The sequence below is a fragment of the Phocoena sinus genome, chromosome 19, assembly GCF_008692025.1.
Source record: "Phocoena sinus isolate mPhoSin1 chromosome 19, mPhoSin1.pri, whole genome shotgun sequence".
Classification (NCBI taxonomy): domain Eukaryota; kingdom Metazoa; phylum Chordata; class Mammalia; order Artiodactyla; family Phocoenidae; genus Phocoena; species Phocoena sinus.
In genome coordinates, this window is record NC_045781.1 from 42260340 (window position 1) to 42287075 (window position 26736).

Sequence of the window (26736 nt, forward strand, 5' to 3'; positions counted from 1 at the left end):
TTTAACGTTTCCCCAGCTGTCTTCACATTATTTTCCCCCCACCATTGGTTGTTTGAATCAGATCCAAACAGGATTGACTTAAGTCTCTTAAGTCCCTCTCCCTCGCCCCGCAACCAGGGATGGAACCCGGGCCCTTGGCAGTGAAAGCTCGGAGTCCTAACCAGTGGACTGCCAGGGAATTTCTTCTTTCTCTTTTAAACCAATATGTGCTCCTTCTTCTTTTTAATCCCTTACAGCTCATTGTTGAAGAACTGGACAGTTTGTCCTGTAGCTTCCCAATATTGGGTTTTGCTGTTTGTGTCCCTGAAATGTGTTTTAACATGTTTCCTCTGTCCCTCTGTGTTTTCTTGTAATCTCATACCTGTTGAGATCTAGATCTAGAGACTTGATCTGATCCAGGTTCTTATTTTTTCTTTTTAATGAGGTAGTGTGTGTTTCCACCAGGAAACACGCTATGTCCTTCTTGTCTCTTCTGGTGTGCCGGCTTTTAAGGGATCTCCTGGCACAGTCCTTGAGGATTTTCCTAATTCTTTCCCCTAGCTTCTAATCTCCAGCCCTACCGCTGTATGTTGACCTCCATAAAGTAGCTTTACAAGGTATTGGTAACCAGTGGGTACTTAGGAAGAGAAGAAGGACATTTGCTGAAGTTAGCATGAGCTCATGACTTTGGTTTTTCGGAGGAACTAAAGTCTCTTGCCGTCGGAATATTTTCATTGTATATGTTCCACTTGGTCGTAATTGAATCTGACTTCCCCCAGCCATGCTCTACGTTTGTGCTTTTTGCAGCCCCTGCCTATGATTTGCCCAAAGCTTTGATTCCAAGGGGCCTGATGGGGCCCTGTGGGACCGACTAGTGTGCTCGGTGGGGAACCATGGGGCTTTCCTAACACGTGCTGGAAAGGGGGAAAAGGGCGAGTCTCCCTTCTGCTACCCTGCTCCCCAAAAGGACACTGCCAATCGCCTGGCCCAAGCTACCAGCTACTCCCGCCTGGAGTATTGCAGTGACTTCCTCCCCGGTCTTGTCTGCTTCATCTCTTGCTCCTCCTGCAGCTGGAGTGATTGCGCTGCAACAGAAGTCACGTCCCTTCCTTGCTCACGAGCCTCCAGTGGCTCCCAATCTCCCGCCGAGTAAACGCCAGCGACCATGCCAGCGCTCCAAGGCCCTCCTTGTGAGCTTCCAGTTCCCTACCACCCTCATCTCCTGCTCCTCTCTTTCCCCATCCACTCCAGCCACACTGACCTCCACGCCATTCCTCAGATCTGCCAGGCATGCCCCCATCTGGGGCCTCTGTGTCTTATTCTCTCTCTGCCTAGAATATCCTTCCTCCAGATACTTACGTGGCTCCCCTGCCTCATCCTTCTCGAAGTCTTTGCTCCATTGTCACTTTCCTGGCGAGACTTTCTCGCCACCCCAGACCCTCCTCCCACCTCTAGCACTCTTCATCCCTTCCCCTCCTTTCATTTTTTTTTCTACTGCATTTGCCACTAACAGATTGTGCAATTTACTTTAAAAACAAAAAACATTGCCTAGTGTCTGTTTGCCCCAACTAGAATATAAACCCCCTGGGGCACAGCTTTTTGTCTGTTCTGTGCCTGTTGAATCTCACCGACCAGAAGAGTCTGTGCTCGCTGCACACGTGTGGACTGCATGATTACAGATGGAGCAGGGCCGGATGAGGTGGACGGTGGCTGGTGAGCCTCCTACGCTCAATCTGGTTCTAGTTCTGGAACTTGACTTACTACACCCATGTTTTCATCAGTTTCTTGATTTTTGAGCAGTGCCTGAAAAGGTGGGGGAAGACCTGGTGCAAGAGAAAGGCCCTTTGTAGAGTTGATGGCGTTGCTGCAGTGAAACCCGAGGGCCCCAGAGGAGAGGTGGCTAATGCTGCTATTTATAGCTCAGATTCCAGTGTATGTTTTCCAGCCACACTTACTCCTTTCAGCCTCCCCTGTATGCTCAAGTCTGTCACTCAATTAGCTAATGGTTTCTTTAGTCCCATTATGCATTGTAGTGCTCCTCTGGCTCAGGTGTGTTCTTTTTGTTTTTTAAGAGAATAACAATGTTCTATTGTCAGAGGTTTAATTCTTTAATAGCTGTGGCCAATTAAAAAAAAAAACACAACCCTTTCCCAATGTTTTATCGTGGAATTTTCCAACATACAAAAGAGTTGAAAGAATAACACAATGAATGCCCAAATGCCCTTCACCGGGAACCAACACTTCTTAAGATTTTGCTGCATTTGTTTTACCTGTATGTGTGAGCCTGTGGGTGTGTGTGTGTTTTTTTCCCTGAACCATTTGAAGGTAAACTGCAGACATCGTGACACGTCACTCCTGAAAACTTCAGCCTATTTTCCTACAAAACAGTTTGAGAATAAGTGCAGACATCATCATAATATACTCTTGGATCTCCCGAGAATGAGACCATTCCTAAATACAACCACAGTACCATTAGTGAACCTAAGAAAATCAACAGTAATTTCAGACATCATTCAATATCCAGTCTGGATGCAAATTTCTCCAATCGTCCCAAGAATGTATTTTTCAAACCAAGGTTTTGTCAAAATTTATGCAAGGCATTTGGTACTTATGTTCCTTTAAATCTAAAAGAGTCTTCTTCCTGCCTGCCCCCGCTCCCCTTTTAAATTTATTTAATGACATTGACTTTTTGAGGAGTCTGGGATGGTTACAGTATGGATGTCCCATATTCTGGGCTGGTCTGATTGCTTCCTCGTGGTATCACTGAATTTATTCCTCTATCCCCTTATTTCATGTAAGCTGGGAAAGAGGTTTCGAGGCTTGATTGGATTCAGGTTAAATGCTTTTGAAAGAAGACTTTAAAAGTGATGTTGTGGGTTTCCCTGGTGGCACAGTGGTTGAGAGCCCGCCTGCCGATGCAGGGGACACGGGTTCGTGCCCCGGTCCAGGAGAATCCCACATGCCGTGGAGCTGGGCCCGTAAGCCATGGCCGCTGAGCCTGCGCGTCCGGAGCCTGTGCTCCGCAACGGGAGAGGCCATAGCAGTGAGAGGCTCGCGTACCGTAAAAAAAAAAAAAAAGTGATGTTGTGTACTTCATCCTGTATCATGTCAGGAAACATGTGGGTGTTGAGTTGTCTTGCTCTGAGTGATGCTCACTTCGATCACTTGGTTATGATTGAAGTGATGCTTAGAGGTCTCTCTGAACTGTTCTCTTTTAAGTAAATAGAACAGTAGAGCATTTTGTTCTCAAAAGCTTAGTTTAAAGAAAAAAAAAAAAAACCTCCCCTGTCACTGGTTCTTTTGAAGGTCAGATGTGTCTCTAAGATTTGCAAGGTAACTTCCAAGCCTATATGTATATAATGACTGCTGGACATGATGAGCAGGTAAACCAGACAGAAGAGCTGAGTTGGAGCTTTGAGTTGAGGCCGCGGAGAGGAAAATGTGGGCTCTGCCCCTGGCTTTGTCAGAGGACCGTGGCAGGGTGGCTGTTAGGAGGTTGAAATTAGCAGCGAGAGGCCTTGGGCTCTTCCAGCTTCCTGTTGAATATTAACATTCTTCCAGAAAGGAGGGGAAAGGTACCCACACTCCATTTGTAAAGTGATGGCCTTTGAGATATCAAGGAGGGAATTAAGGAGCCCTTCTAGAATTCTCATCCCGGCATGTTTCCTAAGAGTGGTGTACCGGACATCTTTAGGAAGTGTCCTAGATACAAGATGAGAGGACCATACATCCTTGTGATAGGTATGTGGGTGATCTTGGAAGATTTTTGCTGACCTTGGAGTTTGTTGTCGAAAGCTGAAAAAGGCGTGGAAAGGTCAGGAGAAGAGCAAGTATACAATGAAAAAATTAGATTGAGAGAAATCAGGACTTTTCAGCCTAAAAACAGGAGAGTCAACAGGGAGACAATAAAAATGACAGTTTATTGGGAACTTACCAGGTGCTGTTTAATTCATTACATGTGTTCCCTGAACAATGTGTTCTTACTGCTCCTGTTTTGCAAGGTAGAGAGACCAGAGCTCAAGTTAAGTAATTTGTGTAGTACCGCATAGTACTAGACAGAACTGAGATTTGAATGCAGTCTGTCTGACTGGTACCCGCCCTCGACCTCTGCGCTTTGCTGCCTGCTAGGGACTTATACCCTGGATCTCAGTATGATAGAGTAGGGAGGTGCTCCTTGACTTTAGAGAAATAAATAAATATTTATTACCTCGTAGTTTCGGTGAGTCAGGTTTTGGGAGCGGCTTAGCTGGGCAGTCTGGCCTGGGATCTTCCACGAGGTTGCACTCGATACATTGGCTGGGCCGCAGTCATCTGAGAGCTAGACCAGGGCTGGAGGATCCATCTCCAAGGTGGCTCATCTGCACGGCGGGCATGTGGTGCTGGTTGAAAGGCCTCAGTTCTTTCCCTCTCTTGGACCTTTGAAGGAGCTAGTTTTCAGGTTGCAAGTGTTCTTTTATAGAAATATTTGGAACTCACCAAGCCCCTTAGTAAAACTGACTGAAAACAGACTCAAAAGGATTTGGAGAGATCCATCACAGGGAAGAAAGGTTAAGGGGAGGGAGAGGTGCTTCAAGAGCTTGAAAACATGAGGGAAAACTGGTTTCTACCTTATTATAGTAGATCCTTGAATTGATTGAGACTGTTGTTTTTTTTTTTTTTTTGCTAGGTTCTTAAAGGGCTGTGTCTGTTTCTTGGAGAGATGCAGGGTAGACTTTTTTGGTGAGGGGAGGTTGTCTCTAGGAAATGCTCATGGAGGTAGTTATTTATACATACCCTGCCTTGTTCTAGAAAGCCAGCTTATAATAATACAGTAGCAACAAAGAGAGAAAATGAAGTGGCGGTTTGATGGATACTGTGGGTGGGGAAGGAGGTTGGAATATGTGGCACTTTCCTGGTCTGGCTTTGTAAGATGTGGGGTGGCGTGGAAGGGCTGCATACTCTTTGGAAATCCTCATAAACGCTGCTCTTTCTTGGTAATTATTGAACGGCTCTGAACTGGAGGCTCTGGGTCCTCAGCAGTAACTGGATGGAGGCCATTCGGTGCGGCCAGGCTTGGTGGGTGGGGTCAGGGGTGTGTGTGCAGCAGTTTCCAGCCTGCCTAGGGTTTGGTGCTTCTGCCTCGTGCCAGTTAGTTCTGTTTCTTGTTCGCCCACAGGGCTGAATTTGCCTAGTGTTCCAGGGGCTGGGTGACTCTGAGCTGCCTTCTCACCTCACTGATGGAGCCAGGTGTTGACTAGTCTCTCCCTGTGGGACTTACCCAGGACCGTGTAACGATGGGGCTGACTTGCTTGTACTGAACTTTTGTTGTTTTAAACTTTTTTCCGCCTTATTTCAAAGTGAAACATTTTCCGGATTGAAAATTAAAAAACACTTTTTAGCCCAAATAATAAGTCCCTGAAATCCTTTATCTAGAGATGACTCCTGATAACGTTTCTTTAGGGTCTCCTGACCTGTTTCGATACTTTTTGCCACCCCTCTTCCTATGGGTGGGGGGGATGCTATTTGTAACTGCTTTCTTCCTCTATATGCCGTCAGTATCTCTTACTCTTTTCTTACGGTCCTGCAGGTATAAGCAAACAAATAAATAAAGTAGAAATTACCTAGTGAACCTAACGATATAAAATGTTCAGAAAAAAATGAGCACAGCTTTCCCCACCAGCCTGATACCATGGTGACAGTTAGGCATATTCCTTCCCGTTCCTTTTTCTGTGCCACGAGACAAGTTTGAAGATGTAGAAAAAAGTTGCCAGGAAAGTCAGAGTCGGTTAAGTGGGAGTTTATAACTTACAGAATCTGAACTCAGTGTGCATTTGCTTTTGTCCATCCATGTTGCTTTTTGTGTCCAACAGTGGAGAACACACAGCTGACCCTGAACCTGCAGACAGAGAACAAAGGCGGTGTTGTCTCGGGTGGTGAGCTGACAATTTTCCTGGACGGGCCGGCTGTTGATCTGGGAAGCGTGCCTAATGGCAGCGCCGTGACGGATGGTGAGTGCCGCCCTGCTTCCCAGGGCTGTGCCGGGATGGGACAGGGCAGGGCAGGGCGGGGCAGAGGAGGTGCCCAGATCTTGGTTCTCTACCAGATACCTGGGTTTGGGTACTGCACAGCCAGCCCTGACTCTTCTTTTTTTTTTTTAACTGAGGCTTAGGGGTCCTGGGCAAGTCCCTTAACTGCTTTGAGCCTCAGTTTTTTGTTTTTTTTTTTTTTAATTTTGTTTATTTATTTATGGCTGTATTGGGTCTTTGTTTCTGTGCAAGGGCTTTCTCTAGTTGCGGTAAGTGGGGGCCACTCTTCATCGCGGTGCGCGGGCCTCTCACTATTGCAGCCTCTCTTGTTGCGGAGCACAGACTCCAGACGCGCAGGCTCAGTAGTTTTGGCTCACGGGCCTAGCCGCTCCACGGCATGTGGGATCCTCCCAGACCAGGGCTCGAACCCACGTCCCCTGCACTGGCAGGCAGACTCTCAACCACTGCGCCACCAGGGAAGCCCCCTGACACTTCTTAGCATCATGGATCACAATCAGGACATGATTTTTCAAGGACTGTTTTCTGTTAAAGGACCAAAATAAATACCAAGCCTTTGTAAGCGTGTTGTTGTTTTGGTTCTAGAGCAGAGAAAAACATGTTTTCAGCCCACATGGACTTTGTAAAATAAAACATCTTTATTAAATGTTACTTAGGCCCATTTTTCTTCTTCCCAATCCAGTTAAACTTCCTGGAGAGCTTGAGAGTGTCTTTTATGAGATGGTCTTGGTTGGAAAAGGGGAACTGTGTGTCTCAGAGATTCACACTAGCTGAATACAGGCAAGAAGCAGGGAAATTGGAGTGTCTCCTGCTCTGTCCTGAATGTTGGCGGTTTGTTTCTTTTCATCTAGTTTGAAATTAGTCACTTTTGGATCTAGCAGGAAATTACTTCATGAAGTCTGAGGTCCAAAACCGGTTGGCTTTCTCCATAATTTTTCTTGTTAAGCGTGATGTAACTATGGCACCTTCCAGGCCCCAAGCAGGCTTTCTGTAGCTTCAAGGGGTGGGGTTTGAATTCTATCTGAAGGGCATTTGACTGGAATCTCAGTGACTGGATGGGCCTTGACTTCTGAGAATCCTCCCTCAACTAACCTCCATGGTGCTTGGGGTACTTTTGGTACATCTAGAAAAACCTGCATCGTTCACTCATTGAGCACATACATCCACAGCTGAGCACCTGGTATGTACTAGCTCTTGGACCAGGTGCTAGCCAGACATCAGGGGCAAAATTCACATGGTCTCTACTCCCTAGAGCTTGTGATCTACTTGGCAGGGGCAGGGGATGTTAGATATCAAATGAGTAAACACAGAAATAATTATATAACTGTAACTGTGAACAAATCTATGAAGGAAGAGTACTGGGTGGTATGAGGTTCCTTTACTTGAGGGGGAATCTCATCTAAATTGGGGGGCCAGGGAAGGTTTCCCTGAGGAAACTGAGTCCTGCTGGAGTACAAGGAGTTTGGACAGGCCAAGGCGGGGGGGTGTGGGGTGTAGGGGCAGCTGAGTAAGAGGTGGAGGGGTCTCACATGCAGGGGCTCTGAGGTGGGAGCGAACGTGGCCTGCAGCGGGTACAGAGGCAGCCAGGGCAGCTGGATCGTGGGGAGCGAGAAGGAGGTGCTGGGAGGTGATATCAGTCAGGTCACACAGCCTCGAAGACCTTGGTAAGGATTGTGAACCCCAACCTAAGAAGTAGAAAGCTGTTGAGGGGTTTTTAATCAGGAGAGTCTCATGATTTGATTTAGATCGAATCTGATTTGGCTTTTTAAAAGCTCTCTGGTTGCTGCCATGTGGAGAGATGCCCCAGTGCCTTGCCTCCACTTTGCATGGCCAGCATCTATCCTCTGTCTCACGGGGTGTGGTTCATTTAACGTATAAGGCAACACGCTTGTAAGTGCCTTAGACATTCTTGAAGGTCTTGGGAAGAGCTGTTTCCCAGGTTTGAGCCCCTCTGTTCTGCAGCCCTGATCAGACCTCACCCAGCCGCCCCTGTCCTTGTCATGCTGGAGGCTGCAGCTTGCTGGACCGTTGGTGTCCCCCTGGGGTGGGTAACTTTAAAACATGCACTTGGCGCTGTTCCTGTACCCACATCTCAAACAGAGGTGTGAGCTTCTCAACGTTTCTGCCTTTTTTTTTGGTGATTGTTCCCTTTTCCAGGTTCACAGCCGCCTTCGAGAGAATCCAGCGGGACGGCTGTCACTCCAGAGAACCGGCACCAGCCCCCCAGCACAAACTGCTTTGGTGGGAGATCCCGGTAAGACACCTCCCTCCTTGTGAATGAGGAGGAGCCTGGAAGTTGCTTAGAGCTCTTGAAAACATGTTGGGAAGCGGCGAGGAACAATTTATGTTAGAAACTGTTGGAAATTTCCAGAGAGCTTATAACTGACTTATAAGTATGTTAAGACGGCCCAGAGAGGAATACACAACTCAGGATTCTCGGAAGGGTCAAGGGTGCCTTGACAAAGCTTGGGACTGACTCAGTTGGTTATTTGGCTGAGCGGAACTGTTGAACAGAGCTTGACTGCTTTTTAGGCATCAGGTACAGTAGCCACAGTTATCCTTCCAGGATGCACATAGGAACACTTAGAGCAGTGGTTCCTTGTATGTGAAATTTTCTGTCTGTACATTTCTATTTGCAGGGGGTGATCCATGATTCCCTTTGGAGTGTTGGTTAAGACCTCCTGCACACAGAGTCTGACCTGTATTATACTTGTTATATACATCCCAAATGACTTAATTTTATTTACCGACATTCCCATCTTATACCTGTGTTAATGGTGCAAACTCCTCTCCACGGTCACCGAATTCCCAGGCAGAGGAATAGTTTTAAGTGTATTTGAGAGATGGGGAGGAGGTTGGGAACCTGCTTTTTTAAATAAATAAATAAATAATTTATTTATTTATTTTTGGCTGCGTTGGGTCTTCGTTGCTGTGTGCATGGGCTTTCACCAGTTGTGGCGAGCGGGGGCTACTCTTCGTTGAGGTGCGCAGGCTTCTCATTGCGGTGGCTTCTCTTGTTGCCGAGCATGGGCTCTAGTGCACGGGCTTCAGTAGTTGTGGCACACTGACTCAGTAGTTGTGGCTCGCAGGCTCTAGAGCGCAGGTTCAGTAGTTGTGGCATACGGGCTTAGTTGCTCCGCGGCACGTGGGATCTTCCCGGACCAGGGCTCGAACCCGTGTCCCCTGCATTGGCAGGCAGATTCTTAACCAATGCACCACCAGGGAAGTCCCGGGGACCTGTTTTATTGTTTATTACAATGTACAAAATCCCCAGACATTTTAAGGAAATTTTAAGGAAAAGAATCATATGGAATGTAGTTTGTATCTGCAGAGAGTAGGCGAATAACTGGTAAAAATCCTCCCAAACCAATCCCGGGCGGTGGGTAAATAATGCTTTAAAAACAAAGCATATTTTAGCCAATACCCACAACATCTGGAAAGATCCCTCTGAGGACAGCCTTCAGCCTCTCTGGATTTGGTTGTTTTGAGGGTTTGTGAGGTCTTGATGCTTGCCAGGTGTCAGGAACAAGAGAGGGTTGGATGTTTGGATCTTTTGTCTATAGCATCATTAGAAGCAGAGGTGCTATTTGCCTGTCATCTTTTCTCCAAGCCTCTGCAAAGGTCTTAATTACCTCATACCATGAAGACTAGTCATCTAGCGAGTCACAGAGAAGAGTGATTTGAAGGTTGAGATAAGTAGTTGACTCTCACAGGGTAAGGACCAACGATATAACTGGCAAATCTTATATCAACAAAGGCATGATTGGCGCCCAGAGCTAGAGAAAAGAAAATCTCTTCAATGGTGAGTAGCTGGTGGAGAGGAACAACTCAGACATTCACTCTGAGAATGGTGCCTTCTTGGCTCTGGTGCTAGTAACTACCATCTTGGTCTTTTAGCTGACTTGGAAAATTGGTGTCCAACACAACTGATGTCACTTAATTTGGGGCTGGAGGGCAGTGTTCAGCTCTTAACGTTTGGACTTAAGTTCTTGACCTATTTGTTGCTCTCTGAAGTTCTCTAGTTGATAGACCTTGAAATTTACATGTCTGGATAGCCCTTCTTTGCTGATGTGTTGAGGATTCTTGAGTGTTACAGCAGCAGGCAGACTTCAACAGAAAATCGGACGCATTTTTGCCCATAACACATGGCGGACGTTCAATGCTAGTTGATTGTTAGTAGGCAAATTGCCTTCTAGGTAGCTGAAGCCGTGTGGGAGTCCTCTTCCGCCTGCCCAGCTACTGCAGCATTTTCCATGCATGGTCTCTGAATTTTCACAGGCCTCTTCCATCTACGTATTTATTGTGTGTTCGCATGGAACCTGCTGCCATTCAGCAGCAAACACTTTTGGATGTATGGCCCCAAGGCAGTCTCTTCTGCATCCTTAGGAGCCCCCTTTCCCCACTGCTGCCGCATTTACGAAGGTCACCGTGCACACAGAGTAGTCTGCTGGATGAGTGTGAGGCTCTGGAATCAGATGTAGATTGAATCCTGTCATTTACTTGCTATACAATATTGGACAAGTCACTGAAATGCTCAGCCTCTCAGTTTTTTCAGGCATGAAATGGGGACATCGCCTGCCTCACAGGGTCATTGTAGGGATTAACTGAGATGAGTTCTGTCAGCCTGAGGGCCTTGCACACTGGGAGCGCTCAGTGAAGGTGGCCAGGAATTGCATCTGGAGACTGTCTTGCGCCCCACATCCCCACACCCAAACCTGGGAAGCACGGCATTACTGAAGCATTCCTGTCCAGGAGACTGTAGTTAGGAGGGTGGTGAATCTAACGTTCAGGATTCAGGGACAGTCCTCCGCTGTCCTTGGTTTCCTGTGGCAGAGAGAATGACGGGCTTCTGCTTGCCGCCTCCCAGACTAAATATTTAGCTTTCGCTGTCTGAATGGTAGGTTTTTCTTGGACTTGGGTGCTGTTCTCCACGATCAAAGATGCTCTGATGTGCCCATGAAGGTGAAGATTACAATGTGAAAGCAGCCTTTTCCTCTCCTTCCCCTGCTTTATACAGCCATAGAACTGGAACCGTGTAAGAGTTTTATCTTAAAGGTTCATCTACCCAAGCTCATCCAGCAAAGCTACCACGTGCTTGCTAAACAAGGCCTCAAAGCTCCGTCTCTTACTGGGATCTTTCTCACTATTTAGGGATCATCAGGTGAAACATCTCTAGTTGTTTTGCCATCTGAGCTGCCACGTGGAAGCCAGCACGGGATCGCCACCGATGGCATAAATTTATTAGCAGACAGACCATGTCAGTATCCAGTCGGTGGGTCTGGCTGAGTAAAGAAAGAGTTAACATTGTACATCGTTGTTTAGTCCTACAATGAAATGCCGTCCCATAACAAAAATGGAGAAAAGATAGTTGCATCACTGTGGTAGAATTTCAGAAACATAATGTTGAACGAGAGCAGCAGATCACGGAAAAAATATATAGTATGATGTCATTTATGTGCAGTTCAAAAATGTAAACTGAAACCATGTATTTTTTTTTAATTAATTTATTTATTCATTTATTTTTGGCTGCTTTGGGTCTTCATTGCTGCGCGCTGGCTTTCTATAGTTGCAGCGAGCCGGGGGCTACTCGTTGCTCTGCAGCACATGGGATCTTCCCGGACCAGGGCTCGAACCCGTGTCCCCTGCATTGGCAGGCAGACTCTCAACCACCGTGCCACCAGGGAAGCCCCTGAAACCATGTATTTTTTATGGATACCTTCATAGGTGGTAAAACTATAAAAATGGGAAGGGAATGCTCATTAGCCCTGAATCCAGGGGATGGTTGTCACTGGTGGGTTTACTGAGGAAAAAGCACAGTGAAAGCTTCTGGGTATGGGGGATGCTATTTCTTGGCCCTGGGTGTTCATTTTATTATTCTTTTTCAATTGACTATATATTTAATATATTCTTTGGTTTACACCGTATTCTTCATAATACAAAGACTGTCATCCACCAACCTAGGTAAACTGTATAGTGATGGTGTTAGGTTGGAGAAATTGCTGTGTGCCATCGAGGTAGACAGATTTCAGAACTTAGGGATACTCCAGGCTCGATAATGACCACTCATTTCTCTTCTGCCCAGTTTATCTTTATAGCAGTGGAGCCAGTGATTCTAAGGCGATGCTTCACGTTGGCCTTGTTGGCTGTGCTCCTGTTACTTAGAAATCTCAGGTGGGAGAATTTAGTTTGGGCCTTGGGAAAGGGTTCCAGATGAAAGCTGGTCACTGCCAGATCATGTGTCAGAACAGCAGTAATCTTGGGGGCCCAGGAAGCCCTTTGGTGTTTGGAGCAGGGACCATTACGTGGTGTACCCAGGGCTCTGTGAGTGTGCCGTCCTGCCCTGCGTCCTCAGCCAGCGTTCCTTATTCCAGTGTGTTATGGAGCCCCCTGGGAGAGTGTGTGCTAGTTGGCACGGGGAGGGCCTACCACACCCTTTAATAACCCCCCAGTGTTTATTTTATTTTGCTGGAATGAGGGCCAGCTTGGGAACCGTGCCTAAGTCAGTTCAGGCTTTGCAGTTCTCATGTGTGCCCGGTGTCGTGCACACATCGCCTTGCACGAGGCCTGTCAGAAACATGGTGTCTGCTCTCCACAGTGAGCGCACAGTCTTCGTGGCGTACACGATGTATATGAAATGGAGAGTGTCACGGGAAGCTCAGAAAGAGGAGAGACGAGCATGTGGAGAGGGAGAGACCGAGGCGAGGGGGGGGGCGTGGGTTTGCAGAGAGACTTGTGCACTGTCCAAAGGTTCAGTACAGTGTCTTAGGGACTAACACGTGAGGGTGCTAACTAGTGAACTAGAGGAGCTAGTGCTGTCGTGGACGTGGAGGGGGAAAGAACCCAGCAAGGGGATCCACTCTGGTACCGGCAGCTTTCTTCAGAGCTACCGCTAGGTTAGAAAAGCCAGGACGTTGGAGTCCCTCTGTGGTTTGCCGATTCTTCATCACCTGTGATTTTTTTCCCCACTCTTCAGCTATTACATGAAACCAGGGAGTTAAGGTGATGTCGAAACCATAGGACTGCCCGTGAGCACTGCTGCTGCTCCAAGCATAGTCTTAAGATTTCTTCTGACTTGAGTAACTAGCTCCTCCATCTAGAATACCCGTAGATTTTCCATCGTCATACAGGGAAATGGTACCAACAAATGGAAGAATGCATTGAATTTGCTTTTAGGTTCCTAAAGATTTTCATTAATAGGTCTGAAAACTGTGAAAGGGATCTTGGTTAAGAATCTAGACATAGGGGCTTAGATAAGTTTTCTTCATTATGTATTATGTACATATTTATTGTAAGAGTATATGTGAATGTGCGTGAGTGTGTGCACGTGTTTGGTGTGAAGGGCTGCAGGCCTCCGTCCTCCGTCAGCTGTCACTACTGGGCAGTGTTGGTTGGAATCTAGATTTTAACAAACTCCCACACAATTCTTTTGCATGTGAAAGTTTAGACCCTCCTGTAATAAGTTTTCATCCAGCCTCCTTTCCTCTCTCCCTTTTTATCCTGCTTTGATGAAAACATATCCGATTTATTGACTCCCTTGCCTTGGCATCAGTGACCTCTGGAGATGTAAAAGAGCTGTAATCTTGGCAGCATAGAAAGGCGCAAGGTCTCTGGTGAGCTCTAAATAGCTCATCAGCTGTGTCTGCAGACAGCCTAGCCCAGAAAGGAAAGAAAAATAAACTTAACGGGGCCTGAGACTGCTGGGAACACTGCTGGGAGTCCTGGGAAGCAAAACTAATGGGGTAACGAGGGGTGGATAGGAACTGAGCCTTCAGGCACTCTGTCATTGTTGGCTACTGTCACCTGTCCTTCCACTGAGATGACTAAAGGCTAATTGATTTGGAACTGTAGTCATGTGGCGATGTCACCCTGTCAGCATGACACTGAACCCAGCATCTTTACAGTTCAGGCCTCCCATCCAATAGCTTTTACTTAAAATCTAGCTCTAGCCTCACTACGATTACTGGGGATGAGAAAGGAGTAAGAAAAGGAATACGTGTACTTCATTTGCTTGTTCATTGATAACTAAGATCTGGTCCCTGCACACAAGGAGCTTTCAGGGCTCTCTTCTGAGCAGGTGGTGTGTAAGGAATAGGATTGAGACTGTGGACAGGAGCCCCACTGCGTTCTCAAAGGCAGACATTGAAAAGTCATCCTGGAGATTAACTACACATTAATTTATATATTAATTAATTATTAATTTATCAATCAATTATTTATTAATTCTGCACTAATTAAAATTATGCATTATACATTATTGTACATTTTTTTGTTTGCTTTTGGCCATGCTGCGAGGCTTGTGGGATCTTAGTTCCCCGACCAGGCCCCTGGCAGTGGAAGCACAGAGTCCTAACCACTGGACCGCCAGGGAATTCCCTATTGTACGCTTATTTATTCAGATCCATTTATTTCATTGGTCTTTACTGGGCATCTCTTCTGAGCCCAGAGAGGTGTGGTATGTGCCAGAAAGTAAGGCAAGTATCCGAAGTATCTGCGATTGGAGGCAATATTTGTTCCACAGACATGAGTGCCAGGCTGTGAGCTAGGTTGTGGTGATAAAAAGATGAAAAGCCGAAAAAAAAAAAAAAAAAAAAAAAAAAGAAAAGCCACGGCCCCTGACATTGAGGACTGGCACCCAGTAGGAGACAGAGTCACAGGTGAGAATTCTAGTTTAGTGCAATGGACCCCATAGTGATGGTGAGTGAAGGCAGTGGAAAGTTTACCTAAATCCACCTGGCGGGGCTTAGGGGAAAACCTCACACATTTGAGCTGTACGTTTTTTTTTTTTTTTTTTTGCGGTACGCGGGCCTCTCGCTGTTGTGGCCTCTCCCGTTGCGAAGCACAGGCTCCGGACGCGCAGGCTCAGCGGCCATGGCTCACGGGCCCAGCCGCTCTGAGGCATGTGGGATCCTCCCGGACCGGGGCACGAGCCCGTGTCCCCTGCATCGGCAGGCGGACTCTCAACCACTGCGCCACCAGGGAAGCCCCTTAAGCTGTACTTTTAAGGAGTTTGCAGACCATTGAAGTGGGGGTAAGGGAAGTCACTCAGGCTGAGGGAGCAGCGTGGGAAAATGCAATGGAGAAAAAGAGAACTTTGCATATTCGAGGACATATTAGTCATTTGGTAACATGGACACATAGATATTCAGGATGATAGCTGAAGCAAACCATTGTTTGCAGGTCACATCCAGGCTGCCACCTGTTTGTTTGTTTGTTTAGAGCAGTGTTAGGTTCATAGCAAAACTGAGTATGAGGTACAGAGATTTCCCATATACCCCCTGCCCCACTTACACACAGCCTCCCCTGCTATCAGCATCCCACACAAGAGTGGTACATTTTGTTACAATCGCTGAACCTACATTGACACATCATTGTCCCAAATGATAATGAGGGACTTTACCCCCCAACGTCCATAGTTTATATTAGGGTTCATTCTTGCTGTTGTACACTTTGTGAGTTTTGACAAATGTATAGTGACTTGCATGCACCATTATAGTATTACGCAGAATACTTTCGGGGCTCTAAAAATCTCCTGTGTTTTGCCTATTCATACCTTCCTCCCTATTAATTCCTGGCAACTACTGATCCTTTTACTGTCTACATAGTTTTGCCTTTTTCTAGAATGTCATATAATTGGAATCATAAAGTTTGTAGCTCAGATTGTCTCCTTTCACTTAGTAATGTGCATTTGAGGTTCCTCCATGTCTTTTCATGGCTTGATAGCTCATTTGTTTTTTAGCACTGAATAAAATTCCATTATCTGGATGTACCACGGTTTACTCGTTCACCTACAGGAAATCTTGGTTGCTTCTGAGTTTTGACAGTTATGAATAAAGCTGCTGTAAACATCCCTGTGCAGGTTTGTCTGTGGATGTGTTTTCAACTCCTTTGGGTAATACCAAGGAGAGCAATTGCTAGGTTGTATGGTAAGAGTGTAAGAGTATATTTAGTTTTGTAAGAAATTGCCAAGCTGTCTTCCAAAATGGCTGTACCATTTTACATCCCTACCAGCAATGAATGAGAATTCCTGTTGCTCTGCATCCTCACCAGCATTTGGTGCTGTCGGTGTTCCAGACTTTGGCCATTCTAATAGGCATGTAGTAGTATCTCATTTGCATTTACCTGATGATATACGTGGTAGAGCAGGTTTTCAAATACTTATTTGCCATCTGTATATCTTCTTTGGTGAGGTGTCTGTTCAGGTCTTTTGCCCATTTTTTAAATCAGGTTTTTCCTTTCTTTATTGTTGCGTTTTAAGAGTTCTGATAACAGTCCTTTATCAGATATGTCTTTTGCAAATATTTTCTTCCAGTCTATGTCTTGTCTTCTTATTCTCTTGACCACCTCTTTTTGTAAATAAAATTTTATTTGAATACAGCTATACTCATTCATTTACATATTATCAATGGCTACTTTCACGCTACAATGGCAGAGTTAAATAGGTATGACAGAGACCATATGGTCTGCAAAGCCTAAGATATTCACTGTCTGGCCCTTTACAGAATGCTGATCCCGCTGTGGGAGATGGTAAGAAGGCGAGACCAGTTCACAAAGGGTTATGCTTTGCTGAGGACTTCAGATTTTATTCTTTGGAGATAGGAAACCACTGAGTTCTGAGCAAGGGCATGTTGTGTTATTTCTGTGGTAAATTATTCAGGTAAGTATCTGCTGGATGAATTTGAAGTTGTGTCAGTTAGGGTTCATTGCAGGAAACAGAAACCACTCTAGGTATTTTGAGCAGAAAGGGATTTAATATGGGGAATTAGGTATTTATAAAAGTCACTGGGTGGGCTGGAGGAGAAATGAGGCCCTCCCCATCCTTGGTTTCAAGGTCATAGTCCTGTGGTGGCAATCCAGACAGATGTCAGGAAACTTCTGCCCCTCCAGCCACTGCATGTGCATGAAGTGGTGTCCAGGCAGTGAAGCAGGGAGACTGCTGGAACTACTGACAGCCATCACCACCACCTGGTGGTGGTCTCTCCCTTTCTTCTGCTTTCCAAATCTCCTGCAAGAGCTTCTCATTGGTGCAACCTAAATCACTTCCAGAACCTAGGGGCATGGTAGTCTGAGAGTTTTCTGGCCCATGCAGTGAGGGGACAGGACAAGGGACACATGTGGAATAGAAGAAGGTAGGAATGTCTGACACAGTGGAGGTTGAGGCTAGACTCAGGGACCAATAAGAGGACTGCTGTGGGAACTGGTGAGATAGGAGTGGATGACTAGCTGTGGGTGGTGGCAGATTAGGGAGGAAATAGGAGAAAGACCTATAGGAGGTGTAATCATTGAGCAGGACTGGGTGACTCACTAGTGAGACAGGGTGGAGGATGAGGAGGCATATAGGGGACTCCCAGGCTCTTGGATTGAGACGCCATTCATGGAAATAAGAAATGCAGGAGGGGAGCAGCTTATGAAGCTGTCACTTTAAGGTGGCATCCCCCATGACGGTTGTGATTGGTGCTTAGCAGGCTCTGTGGAACTGGGACGGAGTCATTCCTCTAAAAGCGTATCCATAGGAGGAGGAATGCAGAGCAAAACAAACTTAGGAGATACAGAGCAAATCAAAGTGTATTCCTGACAGTGAACAATGGGGCCAATATAAGTGTCTCCACGATTTAGGGGACGGGGTGAAATTTCTATTGTATTTTAACTAGCTCTCTGTCTGGATTTTAGCACTTCTCAGTCCCAGAAAATTGTGATTGAAAGGGAAAGAGTTTAGAGAGAAACCAATAAAAAGAGTATGCATCTCAGAGAAAGGATTTTTTAGTCATGGGAGCTTGAGCAGTTTGGGTATGGGATGATCAAAGATTGGAATAGAACTGACTGCAAATGCTTTGGACAGATGTGGATGGTGGGGGAAAGGGTTGCTGAAGCCATGGTGTTTGTGGTTGTGGTTTGGTGAGGTTAGACTTTTCCTTTAGGATTCTGTTGGCACTGGATGGCTCCTTTTGAAAGTGCCAAGGTCTGTGGAAGTGGAGATTTGGGGTTTGGTTTAGTGACTGTCTTTATGATGGCGTGCTCCATAACCTAAATAGAACGACTCCTTTCAAACACTGGAACAATTCTATATTTAGCTTTTTCATTTTGCGTTAGGTAAAAATAGTCACAGAACTGAAGCACGGAATTTCTAGTGCTTTACGCTCTACATGCCACAGGGGTTCCTGAAGTTGTTATGTACCCATAACTTACTGAAAATATAGTGAAGATATTAGTCTTAATATTCTATGGGTCTCCCATCCTTATCTCTATTTGTGTATTAGTTCGCTTCATTCTAGCATCCGCCTCTATCATTCTGCCAAAATTACAGCCACAAAAGGCCAGCTGACTTGTCTGCAGGTTTCACCTTGTGGACTCATCCTTTCTGGAAAAGTTGCCTGCCTTGGCATCTGTAGTAGTGTGGAATCCCAGAGTGTTCCTCTTTTTTCTGGTTTTATTGATCTTCATTATTTAAAAAACAAATTTGATCCACGTGAAAAAAAATATATATAAATGTATTACACAATAGCAGAATGCACAATTATATAATGCAGTCAAGAGAGGTATCATTAGGGCTTCCCTGGTGGCGCAGTGGTTGAGAGTCTGCCTGCCGATACAGGGGACAGGGGTTCGTGCCCCGGTCCTGGAAGATCCCACATGCAGCGGAGCGGCTAGGTCCGTGAGCCACGGCCGCTGAGCTTGCGCATCCAGAGCCTGTGCTCCGCAACGGGAGAGGCCACAGCAGTGAGAGGTCCACATACCGCAAAAAACAAACAAAAAGAGAGGTATCATTAAGAAGGTGACCTATAAGCAAAGATTTGAAGAAGGTGAGAGATTTATCCATGAGGCTATCTCAGAGAAGAATGTTGGGCAGAGCAATGGCTCTTGCAAAGGAACCGAGCTGGGAACGTGCCTTTGGAGTTGAAGGAGGCCAGTCTGGCTGGAGTGGAGGGAGTGAAGGGAAAATAGGAGGTGACAGCAGTAACAGGTAGGGCCAGATTATATCCATGAATTTCTTTCCTTTTTTAAAAAATAAATGTATTTATTTATTTATGGCTGCGTTGGGTCTTCATTGCTGGGCACGGGCTTTGTCTAGTTGCAGTGAGCAGGGGCTACTCTTTGTTGCGGTGCGCAGGCTTCTCATTGCAGTGGCTTCTCTTTTGTGGGGCTCTGGGCACACGGGCTTCAGTAGTTGTGGCGCACGGGTTTAGTTGCTCCGCGGCTTGTGGAGTCTTCCCGGACCAGGGCTCGAACCTGTGTCCTCTGCATTGGCAGGCTGATTCTTAACCACTGTGCCACCAGGGAATTCCCATGAATTTCTGCGTTATGTATTTCAAGGTTATTTTGTCCACAATGCAAATTTGAAGTACGTCTTGTGGGTGAATTGAACCTTTTATCCTTATCTCACGATCTTCTCTTTTTCTAGAGTTTTTTCTCTTAAAATTTATTTGTTTTGAGCAATAAAAAGGAACAGCCTACAACAACATGGGTGATTCTCAAAAGCATTATGCTAAGTGCAAGAAGCCAGACACAAAGAGCTACATTCTATGTGACTCCATTTACATAACATACTGGAAAAGGCACAATTATTGGGACAGAAATCAGTCAGCAGTTGTTGGGAATTGAGGGGGGGATTGACTGCCAAGGGCACCAAGAAGTTTTGGGGGGCGATGGAAATGTTTTATGTCTTGACTGTGGTGGTGGTAACACGATTGTATGCGTTTGTTAAAACTCACTGAACTGCACCCTTAAAAAGGGTGAATTTGACTGTATGTATTAATAAATATGCCTGAATTTTAAAAATCATTTAAAAAATCTGTTTGGGGGACTTCCCTGGTGGCGCAGTGGTTGAGAGTCCACCTGCCGATGCAGGGGACGCGGGTTCGTGCCCCGGTCCAGGAAGATCCCACATGCCGCGGAGCGGCTGGGCCCATGAGCCATGGCCTCTGGGCCTGCGCGTCCGGAGCCTGTGCTCCGCAACGGGAGGGGCCACAACAGTGAGAGGCCCGCATACCGCAAAAAAAAAAAAAAAAATCTGTTTGGTTTGACATTAACATAGCTTCCCCAGCTGACCTTTGTTTTGTGTTTTCACAGCATATTTTTCCCCACACATTTAGTTTCAGCCTTTTGGATGCTTATATATTAGATGGTGTTGCTTGCAACAGCATTTAATGGGATTTTTAACAAATAGTATGAGGTGCGTGGGAGGTTGGGAGAAATAGGTGAAGAGGATTAAGAGGTGCAGACTTCCAGTTATAAAATAAATAAATCATGGTGACGTATGTACGATGTAGGGAATGTAGTCAATAATATTGTAATCACTTTGTATGGTAACAGATGGTAACTAGACATTGTGGTGATCAGTTCGGAATGTATATAAATGTTGAACCACTATGTCGTATACCTGAAACTAATGTAATTTATATGACAACTATATTTAAATTAAAAAAAAAGGTTGAAAAAAAACCCAAACCAATATGATACCTTTTATCTTTAAGCTCTCACGGTTAGTCCATTTATGTTTCTTGTGATTCTCGAGATCTTTGGAGTTTTCTCCAAAGATGCTATCTTTTTGTCTTCTTGCCTTTTAATTGCTATCTGTCCTGCCTTCCTTGTTTCCCTTTGCTAAGCTAACTGCACTTTAAGCCCGTGTTTGGCCTGCCTTTTCTTTGTCTTGATGAGTTGAAGGTATCTTTGGCTCACTGATTATTTGATAATGGAGTGTGAAATTCTGCACCTAACAGTGTAAAGAGAACAAGAATTTCTACCTAGGCTCCCTGTCTGAAGATTTTCTGTTTGGACTTGGACTTTACTTGGACTTTTATGGCACATCTACATGTTGGGTCTATTTTGTGTGCTTATAAATGGCCTTTGAAGGTACAACTTTAAAATGAGAAAACAACAACACTTTTTAACATGAGATTAGCGAACGTCTAGAATAGGAGATGGTATGAATAATTGTTATTTTGTGAAGGAGAAGGGGAGATGAGGACATGGTTCTTTTTCTTTAAAATTTTACCTTAAAAAATTTACCTTAAAAAAGGTAAGCAAAAAGCTTTATTTTAAATCACATCATACAATTTTGCTTTGCACTTAGGAAAGAATGGTGAACTGGGGACTCCTGAGGAGTTAGTTTTTCCTCTTCCATCTACAGCACTCCTTTCTTTGGAGGTGGGGAGGGGTACAGGGGGAGTGGTGCTGAGTTCTCAGCCAAACTCATCTGGACCTTATGCATCTTTGTGTCCCTACCAGGGCCTAGAATAGTGCTTTGCTGCACGTAGCAGCAGCTCAATAAATCCTTGTTGAGTTGAAAGAGTCTTGTGTTCCTGCTTCTCACTTGCCAGGACTTTGGGGTGGGTCTTCCTACTGGTTTACATTCCTTGGCACCCTGACTCCCTGAGAAGTGGCGGTTTCAGGGGCACAGGTTACAGGGGAGACTTTTTATCAGGATGGCCTTGTGCTTTCCAAGGCTTAGCCGGACCACCAAGAATGTGGTGGGTTCCCACTGCCTGCTCTGTCCCTCCTGTTCCTCCTCTTTTTTTCTTCATGATTGATGTTTCCACTTTGAACCCTTTTCATGGACTGTTCTCAAATCCTTGCAATTTTTAAGGTTAACATTGGAATCAGAGATAAGTTGACACATAAATACGTCTTACTTGGAAAAAGAATGTGTGAAGTCCATGTGCCTGAACTCTACCAGGAAAGAGAGTTACTTACTCACTCTCTGAGAACAGTAATGTCCCACATATATATAGCTGTTCAAATCCCCAAGTGATGGTTGAATGTGAGGAATGCGTGTCTCATAAAGGACATTCGGATCATGGAAATGTGTCCCTATGAGATGAGCACTGATTCCATAGGGCATCTCCATCTCTGTATAAGGCCTTCTAACAGAGTGAGGTGGGGTGCTCAGCAAGAATTACCTGGGCGTATATTTGAAAATTAGTATTTTCTTCTGTGGAAACTGACATTTATTTGTGCTGAGAGGATCTATTAGTTTTCAACTGCCGTGTAACAAATCACCACGAACTTAGGGCTCAAAACAGCATCATTTGTGAGCTCACAGTTCTGTAGGTCAGAAGACGAGGACACCATAGCTGTCTGACTGGTCTCCTTAGGGTCTCACAAGGCCAAAATCAAGGTGTCAGCAGGGCTGCATGCTTGTCTGGAAACTAAGGAAGAATTTGCTTCAAAGCTGATTCAAGTCATTGACTGAGTCATTGTAGGACGGAGTTCCCATTTCCTTGCTGGCTCTCAGTTAGGTCCTTACTCAGCTCCTTATTAAGGCCATCCACATTTCTTCTTATATGTACCCCCCCCCCACCCCACTCATCATCAGGTTGGCAAGGGTGTGTCAGATTTCCCTCGTGCTTTGAATCTCTCTGATTTTCTCTTCTGCCCTCCACTTTTGACAACTGCTGGAGAAAGTCTTCTGCTTTTAGGAGATTATGTCATTAGATTGGACCCATCTGGATGATGTCCCTTTTTTCTTTTTTTTAAATACATTTTTTTTTTATTTGGCCACATGGCATGGCAATCCCGACCGGAGATTGAACCTGGGCCCCAGCAGTGAAAATGCCGAGTCCTAACCACTGGACTACCAGGGAATTCCCTCATGTCCCTTTCTTAACATCAGCTATGCCATATAGTATCATAATATTATCATATATTACTATGGTAATATCACGTGCCATATAATAACATAATCAAGGGTGTGATATATCATCATATTCCCTAGTTTTAGGCATTAGGGTGGGGTGTCTTTGGGAGGAGGGGCATTTTAGAAATTCTGCCGACCACAGAAGGTATCTTTCTTAAATCCCATATTTAATCACTTGCCTAGTCTTCACCTGTTGGAGAGCACTTGAAAATTATAGCTAGAACAAAAAAAACCATGAAAAATAAAATTTGGTTGGATTTGAAGATTGTCTTGCAATTTTAGTAATCAGTCTAATGAAATGATTTTTATCTGTAGACCCTGATGCTAGAGAATGTTTTTTTTTTTTTTTTTGCGGTACGCGGGCCTCTCACTGTTGTGGCCTCTCCCGTTGCAGAGCACAGGCTCCGGACGCGCAGGCCCAGCGGCCATGGCTCACGGGCCCAGCCACTCTGCCGCTTGCGGGATCCTCCCAAACCGGGGCACGAACCCGTGTCCCCTGCATCGGCAGGCGGACTCTCAACCACTGCGCCACCAGGGAAGCCCTAGAGAATGTTTTTACATGATGTTCAGGGCTAACCTTTCTGGAAGACACTAGCTCTGGCACTTCTCAATACCTGGTAGATTGTGGATTCCATCTCTCAGCACGGATTCCATTCTTTAAAAGGGTGGAGGGAGATGGGGAGGTGAGGACTGGTTGCCACAAACATGGGAAGTATTAGAGATTACAGGCCCAAGAGTGCTTTTGTGCTTGAGAGCTTGCTTCTTTTATTCATTCAGCAAATGTTTTTATATGCCTACTCTGGGGCCAAGCGCATTCTAGGTGCTGGTTATACAAAGGTACACAAAACAGACAAGGTCCTACCGCCATGGGCCTTGTTGAAGTCAGACATTAAACAGATAAACATATAATCACAAATGGAAGTGCCATAAAGGAAAAGTTTAGAATGCTGTGTGAAAACAATTCAAGGCAATTTAGTGCAGGCTGGGAGGTGAGGGACATTTAGACTAAGATTTGGATGAGAAGCCAACTGGGTGAAGAGTCCAGAGAAGAGGATGCCAGGCGAGTAGATCTGCAAAGGCTCTGAATTTTCCTTGGGAGGAGTTTAGAAGGAGGTTTGGAGGAATGTATGTTGAACATATTCTTTTAGGAGCTTACCTCCCTCCTGCTGAATCCCTGCCTTTGCGATTCGTTGTCAGAACACTTAGAAATAACGCCCCGTGTACTGTCATCCCTGGTACCGCAGGGTCCCCTGTGGCTCTTTCAGGTCTGGGGCTGTAGCACAGGGACACTCTGGGCTGGGCCAGGTTCAAACAAGATGTGATGCCGGGAGGAAGAAGGTGGAGATACTTTTCTGGCCCACCTGTAGCAGAAGCTGGAGCTCTGTATTCAGGGTCAGCCCTGTGCAGCTTCCTCCTGCGTGTCAGTGGAGGCAGATGGTCCACCACGCTCATCTCCTGAGCTGCTAGAGCATCCCATGCCCTTGTACCATCTCAGGACATGGGACAAATAAGTCAGGGGCTGCCCTCTGTGTTCAAGAAACCTCAGATCATCCCCTCCTGCCCTGAGCGGGGGTGGGGTGGAACGAGACAGTGACCGCTTCCCCTGGACTTCATCTCTCGGTCAAGTTTGGGAGGGCGTTTGAGCGTTCTTTTTAGTGAAGCCCAACATGCAACCTGGGATGAGATGAGGTGAGTCAAAATTTATTGTATTTTCTCTCTTAAAATGATTTTTTTTAGTCTCAGGAAGCTGCCACCATTGAGAAGGTCTCTATATTCCAGGTTGGGCAAAAGTAAATCACTTGTCTTTCTGTCACGTAGAATGGACTTGCAGCAGTTTTATTTTTACCTTTCCTGTCGTTTCTGAGGCTGGCAGCTAGAGGTAGGGTGTGGAATGGAGCCATAAATTACCCTTGGAATGACTCGGATGGCCCCATTTTTAACTCTAATTGCGCCTTTCCCTTTTCACCTCTCCTTTTTATCCCCCTCCCCCCGCCCCTCCTCCACATTTGAATGAGAAGGAAGAATTGAGGCGGCTGTAGGTGGGAGCAGGTTTGCTTAGTGACGCCTCTCTGAATGGTGGAAAACGTTTCTTTTCCCATCACCACTTCCCATTTTTTCCCTCCATGCTTCTATTTTAAGTGGCTGGTGTGTTTTTTTGTTTTTTTCTTTTTTCTTTTTCTGGTTCTTTTACTGGAAACCAGCCCAGCCTCACTCAGTTTTGTTTCCATGCTGCTATTAAAAGACAATGCCCAGTTAAGAGGACTTGGAGGAGGGGCCGCCCTCTTGGTTCTAGTCATCCAGGCAAAAATCGATTCCCTGGATTGGAGTGTGAGAAGAGTTTTAAGATTATTAGGCTATGGGAACATATGTATATGTATAACTGATTCACTTTGTTATAAAGCAGAAACTAACACACCATTGTAAAGCAATTATACTCTAATAAAGATGTAGAAAAAAAAGATTATTAGGCAATTTTTAACTTCTGTATCTGTTTTTTGGTTGTTTTTTTTTTTAATTTAAATGGAGGAAAACCCCACTATCAGTAGTTCTACCCTGAAACTTCTCTTTTGCTGAGCTAATGGGCCTGAATTCTGAGGTCAAAGAACCTCCCTTTAGTATCCTGGGCCTCTTTTACCAAGATAGAAAAGTATGCTTGGCACCCGGTATCCGGTCAGCCATGAATTCTTTTTTTTGCGGTACGCGGGCCTCTCACTGTTGTGGCCTCTCCCGTTGGCGGAGCACAGGCTCCGGACTCGCAGGCTCATTGGCCATGGCTCACGGGCCCAGCCACCCCGTGGCATGTGGGATCTTGCCGGACCGGGGCATGAACCCGTGTCCCTGCGTTGGCAGGCGGACTCTCAACCACTGCGCCACCAGGGAAGCCCATGATGAGCTGTTTTTGCAGTGATTGAAACACACAAATTGCTTTTTAAAATTATGAAGATAGGTTTACGGAGGTATACAATAAAACGCCCCCTATGCAATGTACAGTTTGATAAAAGTATAGCGTCTGGTAACCACTACCATAGTCAAGATATTGAAAGTTTCACCCCCCCCAGAAGTTCCCTCATGCCCCTTTATAGTCAGCCCCTACTTCTTTCTCCAGCTATTGGCAGATACTAATTGCTTCCTTTCCCTACAGTTTTACCTCTTCCTAAATGTCATAAAAATGGATGGCTAGACTCTGTAGCCTTTTGTGTCTGTCTTCCACTTAACATAATGCATTTGTGATTCATCTATGTTGTTGCATCATCAGTAGTTCAATCCCTTCATTTACTGAGTAGTATTTCACTGTGTGGATGTACCGCAGTCTGTCTGTTCATTCACCAGTTTGGGTTGTTTAATGTTTTTGGAAATTATGAATAAAGTCACTATAATTTGCCTACAGGTTTCGTGTGAACGTTTTCATTTCTCTTGCGTAAATACCTAGGCATAGGATTGTTGGTTCGTATGCTAAGCGCATGTTTAACTTTATAAGAAACTGCCAAACTCTTTTCCAAAGCGACGGTGCCACGTTGTGTTCCCTCCAGCAGTGTTTGAGAGTCCCAGGTGCTTTGTGTTCTCACCAGTACTGTTACTGGCAGGTTTTTTTGTTTTGTTTTTTTGTGTGTGATTTTTTAGGTTTGTTTTGTTTTGTTTTTACTTTGTCCATTCTACCAGTTGTGTGATGGTACCTCATTGTCGTTTTAATTTGTATTTCCCTAATGACTAATGATGTTGAGCATCTTTCATGTGCTTATTTGCTGTTTGTAGATCTTCTCTTTTAAAATCTTTTGATTATTTTTATTGGTTTATTCTTTTTATTATTGAGTTTTGAGAGGTTTTTTTTTTCTAGAAATAAATCCTTTATCAGATAGGTATCTTGCAAATGATTTTTCCCAGTCTAGGGACTGTCTTTTCATTTCCTTGATAGTGTTTTTGGGAGAGCAGGAGTTTTAAATTTTGATGAAGACACCAACTACTTTTTAAATCCATTTCCTCATAAAGGATATGATAGATTTATCAATCCCAAATTCTGAGTGACCACCAAATTTAGAATTTCATTTTTTAATTTAGCAAAAATTTTTGTTTTCGTGTCTGTGAGCCATCACTTTTTTTGACTCT

General features: G+C 45.2%; 1 protein-coding gene across 2 annotated transcripts in view; it reads left to right on the forward strand.

The window, feature by feature from the left end:
- WWP2 (WW domain containing E3 ubiquitin protein ligase 2) overlaps positions 1-26736 on the forward strand; it is a 151731-nt gene that overhangs the window by 50633 nt on the left and 74362 nt on the right. The window contains exons 5-6 of one of the 2 annotated variants that reach the window (XM_032611982.1): positions 5829-5966; positions 8160-8256. The exons of the other annotated variant lie outside the window; for it this stretch is intronic. Coding sequence (XP_032467873.1) covers positions 5829-5966; positions 8160-8256 — 235 coding nt within the window. The remainder of the gene's footprint in view (positions 1-5828; positions 5967-8159; positions 8257-26736) is intronic. 2 annotated transcript variants of the gene reach the window in all.